The sequence below is a fragment of the Ursus arctos genome, unplaced genomic scaffold (assembly GCF_023065955.2).
Source record: "Ursus arctos isolate Adak ecotype North America unplaced genomic scaffold, UrsArc2.0 scaffold_23, whole genome shotgun sequence".
Taxonomy (NCBI): domain Eukaryota; kingdom Metazoa; phylum Chordata; class Mammalia; order Carnivora; family Ursidae; genus Ursus; species Ursus arctos.
This window is the reverse complement of record NW_026622908.1, coordinates 29504019-29523612: the sequence shown is the minus strand read 5'-3', so window position 1 is coordinate 29523612 and position 19594 is coordinate 29504019. Positions and strand designations below refer to the sequence as shown.

The 19594-nt window shown below is 59.3% G+C and overlaps 1 protein-coding gene across 1 annotated transcript in view; it reads left to right on the top strand.

The window, feature by feature from the left end:
* ALX4 (ALX homeobox 4) overlaps positions 1–15656 on the top strand; it is a 39286-nt gene extending 23630 nt beyond the window's left edge. The window contains exons 2-4 of the mRNA XM_026511861.3: positions 6474–6784; positions 12916–13044; positions 15283–15656. Coding sequence (XP_026367646.2) covers positions 6474–6784; positions 12916–13044; positions 15283–15612 — 770 coding nt within the window. The 3' untranslated portion in view covers positions 15613–15656. The remainder of the gene's footprint in view (positions 1–6473; positions 6785–12915; positions 13045–15282) is intronic.
* The last annotated feature ends 3938 nt before the right edge of the window (positions 15657–19594 follow it).

Below are 19594 nucleotides of genomic sequence, written 5' to 3'. Positions count from 1 at the left end.
CATGGCCGTTCCAGGTTGCTTATCCATTCACCTGTTAGAAGACATTTGGGTTGTTTCCAGTTTGGGGTGATTCTGACCAAAGTCGCTGTGAGCATTTGCCCACAGGTTTGGTGTTTCTCCCCTGAAAATCAGTCTTTGTGTCTCCCGGGCCAATGCCTCGCAGCGGTGTTGCTGGGTCATGTGGGGAGTGTGTGTTTAATTATAGAACCGCTGCTCTGTTTTCCCACCAGCGACGTGGGAGACTTTCCGGGGCTCCGTGTCCTCGTCATCACCCAGTGCCGTCAGGGTTTTCACTTCCGTGGCAATCGGTGCGTGGGGCTATCTCACGGGGGTTGTAGTTTGCATTTCCGCGCTGGATAACCGGTCGACCGTGTTTTCATGTTTTGCTGCCTGTAGGCCTTTTCGGGTGAAGTATGTATTTACATGTTTTGCCCCCTCTTTTTGTCCTTTTGCATTACTATTAACTAAACCCCACCCTTTATTCAGAGGTCACTAGTTTTTTCCCTGATGTCCGTTTACTCTTCCAGGACCCGATCCAGCACACCGCCTGTGGTCCGCAGGTCTCCTTAGGCTCCCGTGGTCTGTGACGGTGTCTCGGACTTTCTGTGTTATAAAAGGCATGTTCAGAGCTTGCGCGGGTGAACGGGGGGACGCCACCTGTGGGCGGCCGGCCGAGCACCCGAGTTTCCCCTTCCCACTCTCCCCTGCAGATCGGCAGCTCCCCGAGGGCAGGGAGCCCGTCTGCCTCCACCGGGTGAGACCACGTTCGCTGCAATGTCTCCCCAGTTACTGCTGCCCCTTCGGCATTAGCTATTGGGCCTGGAGCTGAACCAGGGACGTCCAGGCTGAGCTCTGCACAGAGCCCAGGGGCCGAGGAGGTGGGCCGGGGACGTGATCAATGGCTAACCTTTCACCTTCGCCCCTACCCCCACACGACTGTTTGGACAGCAGTGGGTTTAGTCGGTGCCCTTTAAATAGCATGAAAGGGCCTCATGCTGGCCTGTTTTGTTTAAGGAGATTACATCGGCCGCTGTGCACTCTGCCACAGGGTGTGCGAGGCCGGCTCACCCGAGAACAGAGCGAGCGGCATGTCCCCCACAAAGCAGATGTTTGGAGGAAAAATAGATGTAATCAAAACCATGGAGGTTACGATTACTCAGACCCCTTAGACATACACTCCATATGCTCGGGCCCGTGCACAACCGTACACACACACACACACACACACACCCCTACCTCCCGTGTCTGTACTCACCTACGTGTATCTGCAGAGTCATGCGCACTGGCGTAAATGCCCGGACACAGCCGCACACACCCTACTTGTGGGCCTGCACTCAGCCCCACAGGCCTGCTCGCTCTGCAGACCTCTCCCCAGGCAACCGCGCATGTGTTCCAAACACCCATTCGCAACTGCAGGCTTGTGCCCCATGCCCGTGGGCGCACATCCGTGCACACAGAGGCCTCCGGCACCCTCCCTGCTTCAGAAGTGCACGCTCTGGAAATCACAGTCATAAAAAAAATCACAGTCACCTTCAGAAATCTCCCAAGGGCTTTCGTATCAAAAAAAGGTTAGACTAGGTTAGAGCGACGTCAATGGGTTAAACCAGGACAACAAGCAGAGGGGAAGGGAAGGAAGAAAGGTTTTCCATCTCTTGTATTTCTCAGAGTTCAGGCAGAGTTTGGAGGTCCTTCTGTGGCTCCTGATTCGGAATATATCCTCGAACCAAATGCTTCCACTTCATCAGAAGTGGCTGATGGAAATGCTTACCTAGGGCTGTTGGACGGGCAGGCCGCACCATCATGGCTGCCGCTGCGCACAGACCTTTGGAGGGCAGCCATGGATCGCGCTGGATGTTCTATGTACACACATTACTTGAGTCCTCTGGGCCGTCTGGGGTTTATATCCATCTCAGGACATTCCACGGGAAGCTGCAGATCAGGATGATGTTGTCTTGGGCCGTAGAGACCGGGACAGAGCCGTCTCAGGGACCCTCCACACTGTGAGAGGGGCATCGGCCGTCCAGAGTCCATATGGAAGGAGGGCCAGGACGGAAGCCAGACCTGCAGGCAGGTGGCCTGGCCCAGAGGGACTCTGTAGCGGCTCAGCGTCAGGCAGCACCGTGCTCTTGTCCCTGAAGAAGCCTGGCCCAGAAGCAGGGCGAGTGGAGGGACCCCCTGGCCTTTACCCTGCTAAAGCATCATGCTGGGTATGGAGCTGGCTCCTGGCAGATCTTGGACTGGGTTCCCTGGAAAATCCCATCCCTTTGCTTCTGAGTCTGCTTCCCTGATGCTCCCTGTTTCCCTCCTGCCCCCACCTGGAGACATCTTCACTGTCTATGTTGGTCCTGTCCCCTTCGGCCACCTCGTCTTCTCCTGCTGCTTCCACTGCCAGCTGCTCACGGAGGCGCTCGGGCAGGCGAGCCCCGTTCTCACGGATCCTATCCACCTGTCTCCTCCTTGTCCAGCGGGATGAATTGGTTCATTCATTGGTTCAACAAACACTTTCTGCAGGGAGCTCTAGAGCGTGCAGCCGGCACACAGTAGGCACACGAAGAGTGAGAGCTCGTAGTATTTGGTTGTCAGAAATTGTTCACTTATTCTTCAGCAACTTCTCACTGCACGTCTGCCATCTGCCCCATCCCGGGCTAAGCCCAGGGTCCACGACATGAGCTTCCAACCCTCAGGAACTGATGTGGTATAGGAGGAAATGGACGCTCGGGGCTTGATTATATACTAGTCAGAAACACAGGCAGTAACTGGAGAGGCTGAGCAGAGGACAAAGGGGTCTGTATGGTTGTTGCAGTCTGGGAGGACTTCCTGGAGGAGCTGGTGCTTGACTGGATCTTAGAGATCAGCTGGAAAGGAGGGCATTCCAGGCATGTGGCCGGAGGTGCAGGTGAGGGAGACAAGGGAGGTCAGTGATAACCTTTGGTGAAGAGTAGTTCGGCATGAGTTGTGGGCTTCTCTGTTTTCAGCAGCTGTCTTGTTGAGGGGGGCCCTGCAGGGCGAACTGGATCCTGACCAAGCACCCAGGCCTCGGGCCACCCACCTGATTCTCCACCCAGCTCCTCAGGATCCTTTGGTAGGAGAGCAAACTGCTGGCTTTGCCCAGGGCCCAGCACCATCACGCAGCCCGTCCCTGGCAGCCCCCTGTGTCAGTCTTGTTAAACCTGGGGCCACCTGAGGAATAGCGGCGGGAACACCAGCTGTTTAGACAGGAGGACAGAAGACTCCGGGAGGTGTGGTGACCGTCTCGGGAAAGGGCCCTGGAGAGTTGGAGTCAGGACCAGGGAGCTGTACGTCTAAGAGACAGACGGGCCGGAGCTCAGGATGAAGGGCCCAGCTGTCCTGGTGGCAGTGAGCTCTCTGTCCCCGCAGCCCGCATGGCCCCACTTGCAGGAGAAGCTGCAGGGTGGAAGGAGTTTGAAATAGACCCCCACTCCCCCCCGCATCAAGTCTGGGATCCTCGGACTCAGCGCCTGTGAGAGCCTGGCTCATCGTTCTGACCGGTGGGGTGGGCCATGGGACCTTGGGGAATTGTTCTTTGGCATCTAAATTAGAGACCTAGCCTCCTGATTTAAAGCAAAATGACCTTTGAGGAGCAGGAAGCGTCACTTTGCCAGAACCCCTTCTGTCTCTAAGACTTCCCAGTTGGCCAACGTTTGCCTGGACACAGACCGCCCCCCATCCTGCTCCCCTCTTCTCTCCACTCCAGATCCTCAGGGAAGGCCCAGTGGTGACTAAGGCAGGAGGGACCCTCCACTGGGCCGAAGCAGTGACACAGCCCTGCCTGCTCCCCCCCCCCCCCCCCGCCCCAGATGGGGCACGGCTGCTGCAGCAGCAGATGAGGCTCTGGGAGGTGAGAAGAGTCATCTGAGGTCACGGGCAGACCATGGTCGAGCCGGGACCGAGAGTAGATCTCCCAACTCTTGGTCCGGTGGTCTTTGCGCACCGTGGGCTGTCTCCCCATTTCTTCCCCCCTTGCTCGGTCTCCGTGGGTGGCTGGAGGTTTGAGAAACTGGATTCTTACCTCTCGCCGTAGAAGCCTGGATGTTCTGCTGCCTCCCTACCGGCTAAGCCTAGAGCTCGGTCTCCACTGAGGGGCATCCCTCCTTGTCCTCAGACGCTTCTCCTCCTGCCCCCAGGAGGACCAAAGCAGGACTCCTCGATTATGTGAGCTCCCTGCCTTCCTCTGCCCCCACCCCTCTCTCCCTGGGAAGAGGCCCCAAGCCCACAGAGTAGGAGTAGAGGACAGACCCGGGGGATAGAGGCCAGGCTTTGTCACTAATGAGCACACATTCCCTGCTCTCTCTGGTGTGAGTTTCCCCCCAGTTAAAACTCGGAGCTTGGGCTGGTCCCTACAACCCTCGGTCTCTGGAACATGGAGCTCCCCGTGCAGCCCGGCCCCTGTTGCTGTGCGGGGTGGTCCCAATCCCAGGCCGGATGCCAGAGGACACTCGAAGGGTCCGTGGGGTCATGGGATGGGGCCTGGAGATCCATGCGGGGGCAGCAGGGGCAGGGGCTGCCCCCCAGTCTGGCCTCCAGGAAATTGCATAACAGAGATGTTTATTTTTGGTGAGGCTGGGTGGGATTTCTTCTCTTAAAAAAAAAACCCAAAACATAAAACTTGTTTGTCTGCCAGCAAGATAAATATCTTTGCTGAAAGCTCTTGGCCCCACTGCCAGCTGCAGTTTGCATGGTGTTGTCACCAAAGCCACGGCGGTCTGCGTGTGCCTGGACTCACGTGGGTGTCCTGCATGATGCCTGGGGGCCACCACCCCCCCTCGCCGTGGCATCAGCGTCGTCAGCAGCCCCCACACATGGCCTCCCGATGCCGCCTGCAGGTCGGCTCCAGGCACTCACCCCCACCCCCTTCATCGGGGCCTTGGAGAGAGAGGTGGGGATGACAGGCAGCTGTCCCTCGATCCTCCCCAGGGCACACGGAAAGCTAGGGAGGAGAGCCAGCCGGAGGCCTCGGCCCCCAGGATGCAGACGGAGTCGGGGGACCCGAGCCAGAGGCATTGTCCTGACACTTCGTGCCCTCCGCGTGTACCTGTTCCCAGAAGAGGTGCTCACAGCGAACATGCGTGCTTGCGACGGTCATGCTTGTACGTGTGCACGCCGTCTCCGGTGCTCCCCAGAAGCCTTACGAATCATCTGTGCTGGCGGAGGCACCTTACCCTCGGGCCGGGGAGTGCGGCGCAGAGCAGGGCTCACACCCGTCTCCAGACGCCAGGCCCGTGCCTGCACCCGCTCCTGCACCCAGATGCTCGGGGCAGGGCCCGCCCGCTGGGAAGACTTCCCCGGGGTTGGAGCCCTCTGCTGCTCCCGAGTCCGCACCAGCACTGGGGACACCAACACGGGCGGAAACCTACCTAGCCGGCACCGTGCTAAGGGCTTTGCCTGCTGGCCTCCTTAACCCCACAGTACCCCGGGAGGAAGAGCCTACAAGTATCTTCATCCCCATTTTATAGAGGGGGAAACTGAGGCACGAAGAGGTTAAATGAACTGTCCCAAGTACACAGGTGGAGCGAGGTACATGTGGGAGTCATACCGTACGCTGGCTCCAGAGGCCACACTCTAACCATGACTCTGAGGCAAGTGGGTTTGCCCAGGGTGCTAACTGGGACACTGGGGTGTGGACAAGTCACTCTCTGCCCCACTGTCCCCCTGCTGGCCTCCACCTTCTCATCCCTGACTTCCATAGATCCGCCGGTCCTTCCCGGCTCTGGGCATCTAGGAACCAACCAGCGGAGCCCCGTCCTGGCCGATGGCGGTGGCTGTGGGGCCCAGGCCGCCAGCTTAGTGTGACTCTCCTGGGGCACACGTGTCAGCACCCTGGGGGTGCAGGTGCCCGCCAGCTTCCTTAGTAAATGAGCCACTTACTGCATGGACAGTAGGTGAAGCCTGTGGAGGGCAAGGGGTGTGACCCCTCATGCTGGATTCTTCAATATCTGCAGCTCCTACTGAGCCCAAACAGGCCCAGGCCTGGATAGGAAGGGTATTCCTGTCTGCCTCGACGCTGGCCTCCACCCTGCCCCTGCCCTGTCGGGCCAGACATGGCTACTGAATTAGCTTTCCCTTCCCCTGGGAGTCTGAGGCACTGGTTCAGCATTCCCCAGGCCCAAAGCAGAAGTTCTGGCAAAGGAGATCCTTCCAGAGGGAGGAGCCCAGGGTGAGTGGGGGCAGAGATTAAATGTCCGAGAGATCAGACTGGCTGACCCAGAGTCATATTACGTTGGTGCCGTATGGGGTCCATTCTGAGATGATGGCAAAGAGGCTCAGAGAGGGAAACGGACTTGCCCAAGGTCACACAGCATGCTAATGGCAAGTCAGGATTAGAACCGGGGCCTCCTGACCTCGCATCCAGTGTGATGCTGACCGGGGAATGGAAGGGGAGGGCTCTTTCTGTCCCTCCCTCCTCTCTTGCTTGGTTCAGTCATTGGTTTCTGACCTTGTTTCCTCCCCTTCAGCCAAAGAGAGCTCTCTGGGCGAGCCAGAGTTACCGCCTGACTCTGACACCGTGGGGATGGAGAGCAGCTACCTCAGTGTGAAGGAGGCTGGAGTAAAGGGGCCCCAGGACCGGGCCAGTGCCGACCTCCCCAGCCCGCTGGAGAAGGCCGACTCCGAGAGCAACAAGGGCAAGAAGCGGAGGAACCGGACGACCTTCACCAGCTACCAGCTGGAGGAACTGGAGAAGGTCTTCCAGAAGACCCACTACCCCGACGTGTATGCCCGGGAGCAGCTGGCCATGAGGACAGACCTCACCGAGGCCCGCGTGCAGGTCAGTGAGGGCACCTGGGGAGAGGCTGGGAGAGCAGGGCCTGCCCTCGGGCTGGTGCCCAAAGATGGGACTGCCCGACCGTCCCTCAACAGCACCAGGGCTTTCTTTACCTCAGTCCAAGGACAGCCTGCCCCTCACGCCCCTGCTCCAACCACAGCAAGTCTGCTTTCATCCACCCGCATATCAGGCCTCTTGCTCTGGCGGGAGCAGGGGCAGAAGAAGGAGGGTCCCCTGTTAGCTGTGTTGCTGGGCTCTGTGTGGTGTGAGTGTCCAGGCCCTTTCACAAAGGAGATGACTTGTCTCTGCCCTCGAAGGCCTATCTCTTAGAAGGAAATAGGATAAACTTAAGACATCCACAGCAGTCCAATGGGCGGAAACAGAGAACAACCTGGCTCTTCTTCTGCCCAGCATGGCTGCCTCCTCCTCCATCTTTCAGCTCCCAAATCAATATTGCTCCTTTGTGAAGTCTTCCTGACCACCGTGGCTAAAGCAGTAGCCCCCTACCACTATCCAGCCATGAAAACACCCAACCCAACACAACCCAATGGAACCCAAACAACACAGTCAACCCAAACCAACACAGCTCAACACAACCCAACAGAACCCAACCTGATACAGCATAACCCAAACCAACACAACATAACCCAACAGAACCCAAATAACACAGTCAACCCAACCCAACACAGCTCAACACAGCCCAACAGAACCCAACCCAATGCAGCATAACCCAAACCAACATAGCCAACCCAACAGAACCCAACAGAACCCAAATAACACAGTCAATCCAACCCAACACAGCTCAACACAAACCAACAGAACTCAGCCCAACACAGCAGAACCCAAACCAACACATTCAACCCAACACAACCCAACTTATCCCAAACCAACACAACACAAGACAAGCAAATTAGATCACCTTCTACCCCATTGTCCTGTTTTATCTTCTTTATAGAATTTATGACTGGCTTAAATTATTTTATGTTTGTCTCCTCTCACTATAATGTGAGTTCCTTGAGGACAGGTACTGTCTGATTGTTCATTACTATATTCCTACCAATTAGAGAAGGCCGAACTCAGAGCAACAAGGGCAAAAAATAAATATTTGTAGATCGGTGGACCTCCTTTGTCCAGAGAGTTCTGTCCTCCCTCTTCGCATGAAGTTACAGCAAGAAAAGAACCAGAGAGGAAGCAAAGACCTCTGAGTGCCCAAAACACAGGAGACAAAATCCATGCACCAAAGTTCAGGCTTCAGCTTCACACAAATGAATGTCATACTCAGTCTACTTTTCCACCCAGAGCATGTTAGAAATGGCAAATAAAATGTCGTCAGATAGTGGTTTTTCCCCCTCCGGTGGGCTGCGGAAGTCAACAGCTTGAGAGCAAAGAGCAGTTCTTGGTGTTTTTGTTTTTTTTTTGAACAACACAGCTCAGCTGGGCTAGGCTCAGCTCAGAAGTGGGTTCAGGGCCAGGACAGAGCCACCCGTGACCCGCAGGCCTCAAGGGCGCCCCCTGCTGCCTCAGTTCACTAAGGGCCCTTCAGCAGAGCGTTCTAAGGCATCAGGAAAAGGTTCCTCAGTCCCAACCATGTTCTGTGTAACAAGGGAGAGCATCTGTAACAACGTCCGGAAACGTTTTCATTCAAAGTGGATCATGTGAGAAAGAACCAGCATTTACCGTAAACATGCAGCCATCCAGAAACGGCAGGTACCCGAAGTAATGGATCAGTCGGGTTGTTTAGCCACAAGTTCCCAGGGTCGGGCTGCCCCTCTTTTTCCTGTCCAGCACCTGGTGAATGGCTGGGGAAGGAAGGCAGGGCACCTGAGGCTTTCCTGTCATTCCAGAAACTTTCACACGCCAACTATCTTATTTGCATCAGGATAGGCCGCCATGTGACCTCACAGGCCTCAGAGCCTGGACAGGAACCCCAGAACCTGGCCTCGGCCCAGCCCATGGATTGGGAGGAACTGAAGGAGTCAGTGGAGAAGTGGGGCAGCCAGTTATGGGACATTCCTGTGGGCACCATGTTGGTGTAGGATCGACCGTCCATCCTCTGCACAGCATGTGTGTGTGTGTGTGTGTGTGTGTGTGTGTGTGTGTGTCTTCCGTACAAGTGGATGGGAGTGCCTAGGAGTAGAATTCATTTAGTATCAAAAGAAGGATGGCTCTTCCAGGACAAACTATGGAAGTGACGCGGGGGCACAGAGAAGATTTTTCAGGAGCCATCACACAGCCAAAACAGAGAGTTCCCTCGGCCCGTGCGTGCACAACCATTCATGCCTACTTCAAAAACGGAGTTGAGGCAGCTACAATTAAAGATTTATTGGTTTTCTCTAAAAACAAGAACAGTGTCATGAAATAGGCAGGTAATTACATCAAACATCTAGGCTAAGAATCATAGTGGCCACTGAGCATAAATTTCAACCCTGAGCTTCCCGGCAGCCAAGGCAGAAAGGGAAATGCTGATGTGTTCCATATCTTCTCGTCTAAGGGGAGGATCGTAAGAATATAGAATGTTAGTGCTGTAAAGAATCATCTATCTGGTCCTCTGGTTTGATAATAAGGAGGAGGAGGCCCACAGGTGAGACTCGATCACCTGTGGTCAGGTGACTCAGGAACAGTGACTCGGTGGCAGGGCTGAGACTAGAATCCAGGACTCTGGAGCTCCAGCCCAGTGTTTCTTTTACTTCAGTTGGCTCTGCCAGGACATGGGCCATATTGTTCTGAGACTTTTCTTTGTATAAAGGCAGCAGGGTGGGTGGGATCTCCATGTGCGTCAGACCTCTGGATCAAGCCTGGCAGTGCCCTGAGGTTTTGGGGGAGTGGTGGTGGAACCCCCTGCCTGCCTCTGCTGAGTTTGTTCAGGGCCCATACTCAGCTGGTGGGAAGCCAGGTGCCTGGCATAGTGGCGCTGGGGACAGGGAGGGGGTGGGTGGCTCCAAGATGGACCTTTCCTGGGAAGAAGCTCGGGGTTTGGCCCTGCTCCAGGGGCTGCAGGGGCCTCTCTCTGCTGTCTGGGATTCCAATCTCCGCAGCTGGTGTCTGAAGACAATAAGACAGAGGCCTCCCCGCCCTGGGCCACCCCGCCCTGGCCCCAGATGGGCTGCGGTTACTGAGGCCCCCGCCAAGACGGTTGGTTCCTTGGGGAGAGGCCTGTGCTGAAGAGGCCCAGGCCAGGGTGGGCCGGGAGCGGGGTGGTCCTGGGGCGCGACATGCAGACTGGAAGGCTGGACCTTGTGGTCCCTTCTCCCCTTTAGGGTTGTCCTGTGGAGACAGGCTGGGGCCGCAGAGCCCTGAGGCGCAGAGCATCTGTGCGCAGGGAGCTCTCAGAGCGCCAGGCTCCAGGGGCCAGAGATGGAAGGATGGCCGCACCTACTCTCCACGCCCTCCCCCGGGAGCTCCCGGGGGCCATGAGGATGCCCCGCCACCACCCAAGCTGGGGGGCTTGAGGCTTGAGATTGCGGAGCCTCGGGGCTGACTTAGCAGGAGAGCTCCAGCCCCGTGCAGGAACAGGGCCCAGGGCTGCAGGCAAGGGAGGAGGGCCTGGGCAGTTCCCCTGGCACCACAGCCTCGCCTCCCGGTCTCTGGGTCTTTAACCCTCCCGTACAGCCCTGGGCCTGGCCCCCTCCACTTCCATCCCAAAGACAGCGCTATCTCTGCGCCCGCTCCCCCGCTGCTCAGCTGTCTTCCCAGATAACCCAGCAGCCCCAGTGCTGCTCCCCCACCCTCAGCTCCAGCCCCCACATTCCATCTCCCCCCACTCTGCTCCTCCTCCCACTTCTGGGACCAGCAGCCCCCTGCCCCGTGCAGTGCCCCCCCAGGCTGTCCAGAGCCTGCGGGACACCTCCACTAGCACCCCTCCATCTGCCACTCCCACCCCCTCCACCACCGGGGATCCCAGCAAAGCCCCCCACAGTGGTGGCCACGGACACTTTTCTTCGCCTTCTCCCCTACCCCCCCCCCCCCGAAGAAAGAATGGAGCCATATATCTTGATGCCTCCAGTGGGCTTCTCCCCTCCCCCTGGCTTCCCCCCCAGCAAACCCTGGGAGGCTGAGGAAGGAGCGGAAAGACGGAGCTAAGCCTGCAGGAAATTAAACATGAAATGAAAACAAGCTCCTCTGATTCATTCTCTCATCCTGCCCCCCCCCCGGCCCCCATTCCAGGCCACTGATAAAGGGGGATCCCGTTTCAGCGGCGCAGAGAGGAGACCCGATCCGCCCTTGGCTCTCAGCGGGCAGCCTGGACCTGGACCCCAGGAACCCCTGGAGGAAAGGGGGCCCAGGAGGCTCTGGAGCAGGGGCTCAGTGCCTCTCCTACACCAGACTCAAGACAGGGAGGCAGAATGACTCTCAAAGCAATGCCAGCGTGTGTGTGTGTGTGTGTGTGTGTGTGTGTGTGTGTGTGTGACACTCGTGCACACACGCAGGTATCCCTGGAGCCAGGGTGGGAAACTGAGGCGCAGCCCCACACTCGCTCCCTGCCCCCGCCCTCCCCACATTAACATGAGTCACACACACACCCGGGCTTCTTTTCCTTTTAGCAAAAGACAGCAAGAAAGGTCAGGAGCTATAAATAAACAAGTGTGAAGTACCCTACAAACGCTCGGACAGCATTTCTCAGCTCTCACCTGCTGTTCGAGGCGGCACCACCCCGTGAGGACGGCAGTCCAGATATTGGCCCATTTTCCAGACACAGAAACCGAGGCCAGCGGCCATGCCGGCACTGGGATGGGTGCTCCGCTGCGCAGCTAGAAGCCAGAGAGGGCGAGCAGCCTCCGCGCTGCGCTGCGGGAGCCCTGCCCGCCGCCTCCTCCGGGGGTGCTCGGGGCGCCCAGCGAGGCCGCAGGCGGGGAGCTGTTGGCGTGCGCCCACTCGCCCCTGAGTCCGCGGGCAGGGACGCGGCCCGCTGACAGAAACCTCCCTCTGCGGATCTCCGAGGCCTGCCTTTGACTCAGCCTGGAGCCATTTCTGGTCTGGAAGCTGAGCCCTCCCGTCCTCACACCCTCTCCCACCGGTCCCTGCCCCCGTCTCCCCCCGCCCCAGATCCCAGGTCACGGGCAGGGCGAGCAGGCCCCAAGTCCAGCTCTTGCCCAGGAAGCCTGGGAAAGTTCTCGGGCTGTCAGAAGTGTTCCTGCAAAGCAGGCAACGCCCACCCCCCAACCCGTCAGAGACCACAGCTCACACGCTTGGCTCAGAGACCACCCTCCCCACCAGGGCCCCACTCCAGCCAACGCCCGACTGCCCCTGCTCAGGAACAGGTGGGTCTTCAGTGCTCAGAGTCAGGCCACCCTCTGCGTGAGACCTCACGGTGACCACCTTTACTGACCACACCCAGAGCAAACCCCTCAGCGGGGCATCAAGGCCCCCCACAATCTGACCTCTGCGTCCACGGGTCTTTCTCTCCCACCGCCTGCCAGCTGGGCAGCATGGCCTCCTGTGGTCTCCTGAACGTGCCCTACTATTCTTACACTCGGGCCCAGCCCTCCCCTCTGCTCCCCTCCACGAAGCCATCCCTGAAGGCCTCTGCTGCCCAGCTGAGCCCCTGTTCTCCACAGGACCTTTAGCACAGGGGGCCCGAGTGGGGAGATTTCCAACATGAAGTCTGCAGAGAGGATTCAGATAGCAGGAATTCTGATTCCGGGCCACCAGACAGGCCCCAGGGAACCACGGAGCCTGTGGAGAATTACGGCCAGACTCTGTGTGTGTGTGTGTGTGTGTGTGTGTGTGTGTGTGTGTGTCTAGACAATGATCTTCGAGAGAAGTGGTCATAGCTTTTGATAGATTCCCCTGAGGAGTCCGTGGCCTGAGGCAGGTCAGGCCACACCGTGCTGGGGTTGCTTAGGTGACCGCTAGGACGACCAGTGATGTGATGCGTGGGTGTGACACTTGTCTGCTCTGGATTCTGAAGCTTGGAAAAACGAAGTCTGGCCCAAGATCACACTGTGGTTAGTTGGGGGTAAGCTTGCCTTCCTGACTCTCAGCACGGATCATGCTAGATGGTGAGCCTTGAGGCTAAAGGCTGAGGCAGACCCTTCCCTGCAGCCCCACGGCCCAGACTGTGTGCTGCAATGGGCGGGGGCCCCAGGGAACAACGAGTGCCACCCGACCGTCATGACAACTGCTCTGTCCTGTAGGTCTGGTTCCAGAACCGGAGGGCGAAGTGGAGGAAGAGGGAGCGGTTTGGACAGATGCAGCAGGTTCGAACCCACTTCTCCACTGCTTACGAGCTGCCCCTCCTCACCCGGGCTGAGAATTATGCCCAGGTAAGTCCCAGCCCCGAGCTGCCAGCTCTAGCCCCTCGGCTCCAGGAATGGGCATCTCAGAGGAGGGCCCAGCCCCCTCAGATGGGACTCCTCAAGCCCAGTGCAGGTGTGGGCCTGTTCGTCCCAGAACGTGGGAGGCCGGGGCCATTTCTGCCTGCCCTACGTGCTGGCCCTGGCTTGGCTGGTTGTAGGGAGGGGCAGGCCAGGACAGAGAGGGTGGCTTTCTCCTCTGCCATGTTTGTCCCTTTTGCTGTGGGCATTGGAAGCAAGGCAGGCTGAAGACCAGGGGCCCCAGGCCCTCACGAGCCACTCGGAGCGTCTCCTAGGAAAGTGAAGTCCGGAAAGCCGGGGGGCTTGAGGCAAGACTATGGTGAACATGGAGGTCTGAGTCCCAAGACGTGCTGTCCTCTGGCCTGACCTTTCTCACGTCAGACAAGCTACAAGCTCTCTGAGCCTCAGTTTCTTCTGAAAACTGGACACTGTAATAAACAGCCGGATAAAGGTTGCTCTGTAGCTCTTGGCTCTCCCAGGTGGCTGTGTCCTGTCCTCTCCTCTGTCCCCTGCTGTCAGCCTGTCCCCGGTCTAGCAACATTGGAATCTTCAGTGAGAAGCAAAGAGATGAGAAGTAGTGTGGGTCGTGGCCGACTCCGGGGCACTTGCAGACATGTCTTTCTAGCTGAGTCCACGGCTCACAGCCCACAACCTGCCTGGCACAGGTGACTGTTCCCTCCACTCGGGCCTCTTGGTGGCAGTGGCAGCATGGCCTCTGCCTTCAGCTCCAAGCCCGGCCCCACCCAGCAGTGAGCCCGTGGCAAAGGCCTTCCTGTTTCCTTTAAGACCCACTGTTCCGGGGCCCTGCTGTCCCATGGCCCCTGGGCGCCCCTTCCAGACCAGCTCTGCCCCTCCCCCTGCCAGGATTCATGTGGCAGGGGTCAGAGGTCAGTCCTGGGGTGAGGCTGAGGAATGTGGGGTGTCACACACACACACCCCTCATCCTCAGCTCCTGCTGCAAACTTTCATCTCTCCCTTCCGTCTGTCCTGGGAGGATGGGCCTCCGGCCTGGCTCCGGGGTCTGGATCTCTGCTGCCTCAGCTCCGTGCTGGGGGGAGGGGGAGAGGACCAACACAAGGCGGGCTCATCCCTCCCAACGCAATACCCCATAGCACACGCCTCTTGACGGAGGGGAAGGGAAAGGCCCCTGATTCCCTCCACATCACCCCAACCAGGAGAATGTGGTCAGGTCACTCTGCCAGTGGGTCTTTTTGCCATGACAGCGCCCCGTGGGACTCGGGGGCAGAGATCCCCCCTCATCCGGCTTTCAAGGCCTTCCCTGAGTGGACGACAAACACCGGGTGGGCAGGAGAGCAGGCCAGCAAAAGCTGCTTGAGGGCCCCCGGGAATCGCCTGCGCAGGGCTGAGAGGTCACATCTCCTCTGGTCCTGCTCACCTTGCCCCTCGACAGCCCAGGTCGGCCCCCCAGTCCACCCCCACGCGCTGCCTGGGCATCTCACACACACACACACACACACACACACACACACACACGCGCGCGCGCGCGCGCACACCCTGGCCTGGGGCATCCAGCCTGGCTCCAGGCGTCCACCCACGGGCACTCATCACCTCCTGAGGCAGCCCCTTCCATCCTGAGTTCCGAAGCCTCGAGGACACAGCCGTTGGAGGACACCTGGGAGCTCAGGCCCCACTGCCCCGCCCTGCCCCCCTCCACGCCACAACCTGCCAGCCTGGAGCCCCCGTTCCCACCGCCAAAGCTGTCTGAGTTCGGGGCGGCTCCCATTTCTCAGTGCCCGGCGAGCGGCCCCAGGTGCGTGAGACACGGGGCCTGACCTTCAAGGGCCCCGGGAGGGAGAGATCGAGTCCGCCACTGCACCCCAAATCCCAAGTCCGCCGGCTGAGCCGGGGGCTGCCCTCGGCGGCTTGGCTGTGCCCTTGAGGCAGCCCTGTGACTGGACCCCCGATGCAGTCTGAAGTTTGGTCCCGAAACAGTTTCTCTGCTGGGAGCCGAGGAGCCAAAGCATAAGACCCAAAGCCTCCCGGGCCCGGATGGCCACAGAGGTTTGGAGAGGCCCCGGGTAAGCAGTCAAGCACGACTTCGTCGTAACGATGAGCTCGGAAGTGGGGCGAGGTGGTCTGGGGGGAAGCGCAACCCCCCCCCACGGGCCCGCCGCCCCCACCCCTGCCTCCGCCGGCCTGTGACAGCTGTCCCTTCCCTCTCCCCAGATTCAGAACCCGTCCTGGATCGGCAACAATGGGGCTGCCTCACCAGTGCCAGCCTGCGTGGTCCCCTGTGACCCGGTGCCTGCCTGCATGTCCCCTCACACCCACCCCCCTGGCTCCGGGGCCAGCGGCGTCACCGACTTCCTGAGCGTCTCGGGCGCCGGCAGTCACGTGGGCCAGACCCACATGGGAGGCCTGTTCGGAGCGGCGGGCCTCAGCCCGGGCCTCAACGGCTACGAGCTCAACGGGGAGCCGGACCGCAAGACCTCGAGCATCGCGGCCCTGCGCATGAAGGCCAAGGAGCACAGCGCGGCCATCTCCTGGGCCACATGACAGGGCACCCCTCGGCCCGTCCCCACGCCCTCCCCCGCCTCGGGGCACTGGCCACGCCCATGCTTCCCAGGCCCCCAGCCTCCCGTTCGACTTTCCTCTTAGGAACCTGGCCTGGGCCGGGGGCCTGGCCCTCAGCACTTTCAGCCACCCCAAGTGTGAGGCCCCGCGGACCGCTGGGAGGGAGGGGGCAGCAGGTCCCGCCCGCCCTGGCACCGAGGCCGAGCCCCTGCTTCTGGCCGGAGGCAGTGGAGGAAGCCAGATGGCCGAGTTTTGCAGCTTTGCATCCATTATAAGCTCAAGACCCTTTCTCCCCACTCCTCCTCTGCCCTGCCCGGTTTGAGGGCGGAGTCAAGGCTAGATTCCCATCCAGACCGAGCAGCGGCCTCGTGCCATCACATCCGTCCTCCCCTCTGCCGTGTGGTCCCCTGGTCCTTTGGTCCCCGGGGCCAGGGACTGTGTCTGAAGAATACAGTTCTGTCCTTCGGAGGCCTGCAGAGTTGGCCCCTTGCCCCTCCCATCCCCCCTTCTCCTCCTGAAAGTCCTGGGCCCAAGGCACCCGCCTCACCTCCACCCACCCTGGCCGTCCCCTGCGCTGCATCCCCCTGGAGGGCTGGACAGAACGGGAGAGGAGCTGGAGCTGAAGAATCCTGCTGTCACCCAGCCATGCTGGCGTCTAGGAGAGGGGACAGTCCCCGAGGGGGCACGTTCCAGCTCTCGTGCACCCGCAAACTCTGGATCTTGGAGAACACTGCAAGGGGAGGACACAGACCACCCACAGTACCCACACTGCTGGAAGAAGAAACGCTTCTAGAGAGAGGAAGAGCTGCAGGGAGGTGTCCGGGAAAGGACAGGGGCTCAGGCACTCACTTCCGCTCTCCTGACCGCCTGACACCCCACAACCCGCTGTTCCAGGGGGCAGGTCCGGGCACCTTTGTTTTCTAGCCAGCCAGCCCCCCCCCCCCCCGCCCCAGGAGGACCTGGAGACGCCTGTTCCTTCCCCCACCCCTTCTGCTCGCTTGCCAGGCTGCTGAGCATTGTCTTGGCGTGGAAGGACTTATACCTCGGAACACACGAGTAGGGCCTGGAGTCATGTTGGCAGAGGGGTCAAGAGCAGCGTGCGGAGTTTGCTAAAGGATGGGTGCTCACGCTCGGCCTCTCGGCCCCTACACTGCCTCAGACTGCCTGTCTCTCGTCAGCCATTCCTGGAGCGGCACCCTACCTGCCAGAACCTTCCGCAGTGGGTGGGGGCTCTGTGTTCTTCCAGGTGAGGGCAGAGAGAGCCCGCTCTTGCACTTCGTCCCTAGGGAATCCGAAATCTCAGCCCCCCGCTCCAGCCACTAGAAGGGCTCGTAGGCTCCGCTCCTCTGGGTCGCTTGCCCTGTTCGGGATGTGGGGGCAGGATGCCGTCCGGAAGCGGTTTCCCTGCCTGCGGGAAGGTGCCTCCCACATCTGCCTCACTGGAGACCAGCCGCTCGAGTTTTGGCACCAGATCCAGCCATCACCTAAGCTTGTGGGACACCGTCCCTGTCCTCTGAGGCCGGCCTTTAGAGCCGGAGAGGCCCCTCCAGCAGGCGGCCCCCGGGGACAAGTCCTCGCCTTTCCTACTTCTGCCTTGATCCTGTCAGGGAGGAGGGCCAAGTCCAGCTGGCTTGGGGGCCTGCACACAGGACAGCCTCTTGGCTTGGCTGGAGGGGGAGATCCTCTGCCCTTGAGCCGCTCGAGGTTTAGAAGGAATCACAGCCCCGGTCTCTGCCTTGTGTTCTTATCTGCCCTGGAAACAGGCTGGGCAAGGATCCGGCTTTGGCCTCCCTTGGTAAGAGTCAGACCGCTTTGTGCCGTAGCTCTAACACTGATCTTCTAGAAGTGAGAGCATCTTGGACATGGAGTTAAATGTTGGTTTTAAATGTTCCAGATATCTGAGGATCTTGGAATGACTCTTAGGAAGCCTTTTCCAGTTTTGAGTTTCACTGAAATAACTCAGGCTCCCCAAATCTAGGAAGGGAAAGGGAGAAGCACTTAAGGCTGGGAATCGTTCCCTCTTCCCCTTAAGGGCTCTGGTGACTGGCAAGGACAAGGGAGGAACCCTCGTCATACCATGTTCTCACCCAGGAGGGGATCTGCACAGAGAGATGGAGCTGGGGAGTGCCCCAGAGGAGGAGGGGAGAGAGAGAAGGGGAGAGAAAGAGAAGGCAGATTCTTCTAGAAGGCACCCCTGGTGCTCAGTTCCTCTGACTGCCTTCTGGCTGGGCTAGACCAAAGTCAGACAAATTTCAACCAAAAAGCTTGAGAAGAAAAAGCCTCTAATAGAGGGAAGCCCTGTGGCTCTGGCTGCCCTTCCCACCAACACAGCCAAGTATTTATGATTAAAATGTCGGTGTGAAATGTGCCTGTTCACCTCCCCACGGTAGCTCCCTGCCCCAGGCCCCCAGGGCCCGCTGCACACTCTGAGAATCATAGAACCTGGAGCCGGGAGGGACGTAAAGACCCTCTACTTAGTACACTCCCTTCACACCGGAGATGAGAAGGTCCCCACCCCGGGGGGCAGGGAGGGCAGGGCGGGGAGGGACTGCCCCCGAGGAGTGAGACCTTAGCCCGCACTGGGTGGCAGGGCCTCACGCGACATCTCAGCTCTCGGCGGGCGGCCCTCCCTCTTATCAGCCTTCCCTCTGCTGCCTTCCCAGGGGTGGCTAGGCCCAGACCTCGGAGGGCAGGAGGCGTCCCCGCGACAGCCCCCGTGAGGACCCGCGAGCCTGGGGGACTCTCCAGGCCTGGCTGGCGGGCTTCTTCGGTGCAAGGGCTCAGGCAGGTGGGCAGAGACGAGCGCCGGCCGGCTCTGCGGGCCACCGTGAAGCAAATAAGCTTCAGGAGGCGAGGATCCCCTTTGGCTCCATGCCTGAGATCGCGACAGAGACAGAGATGCGGACCTGAGGCGGCCAGCGGAGTGACGGGCAGCCTGCTGACACTGGGAGAGCCTCTGGGCCCCGCTGGGAACAAGGCCAGGCGGCCGGGCCTTGACACGAAGGTGCTGCTACCCCCTCACGGCCCTCACGACGTCTGGGGCGTGGGAGGACAGGGCTCTGGGGGCACACGGAGAGGCCTGTCCCCACGTCTTCACCGGCACTGGGGGGGCATGGACTCTAACCTTTCTTGAATCCTTTCAACCATACTTGATTCTCGGCTCTCACTACCGCGCGTCCAGCTCGGGGAAGCATGGTGGCCAGGTCGCTTCGAAGACACTGCAGGGAGCTGGGGGCAGCAGGCCTGAGGCGGGTCCCAGCATCCCCGGCAGTGGCCACACGGGGTCCGGCTCCAGGGCCCCACCCGCCCTCTCTTCGGCTGGGTAGGCAAGGGGAGCTTGTCCGTGAGAGCTCCCGTGTATCTCGCTTAGGCAGCCGTTCTGTCTCGGGGCCAGGTTAAGGGGAGACCGTCTCGTGGGACACGCTGGGGCTTCTGATCTGCTCGATGGCCCTGTCAGGGGCAACGGCAAACAGGACTAGCTGGGGGACGATGGTTGGCAAACCGGCCCCCAGGATAATCATCCATGGTCATGAAAGAGAAAAATGAGAAGACCACGAGAACCCTACTTCCAAAGTCATAACAACCCCACTTCACCTCACCCAGGATGCTGTCGGGAGGAAAGGCCTCTGGCGAACCAAGCATGACCTAACCTCGCCCTCCCCCTCCTCCCCTTCACGCACACACATAGAGCTAGGCCTTTATACTACTGATGTTGAAGGACAGTTTTCAATGCCTAAGAATCTGTTTGATGTGCCGTGGTTGCAGAGAGAGCTGAGCGCGCCAACGAACGCGAGCCTCGGCCAACACTGACTGTTCTCATTGTAAGATATTTTAACCCTGTATAAACGCAACTTTTCCTTTAGCTTAATGGCCTGGGGTGGAATATTAAAAATATATATTAAAAATACATTAAAAATTCGGAAAAAAATGTATAAAAAATGAGGTCAGTTCCATAAGGTTTTAC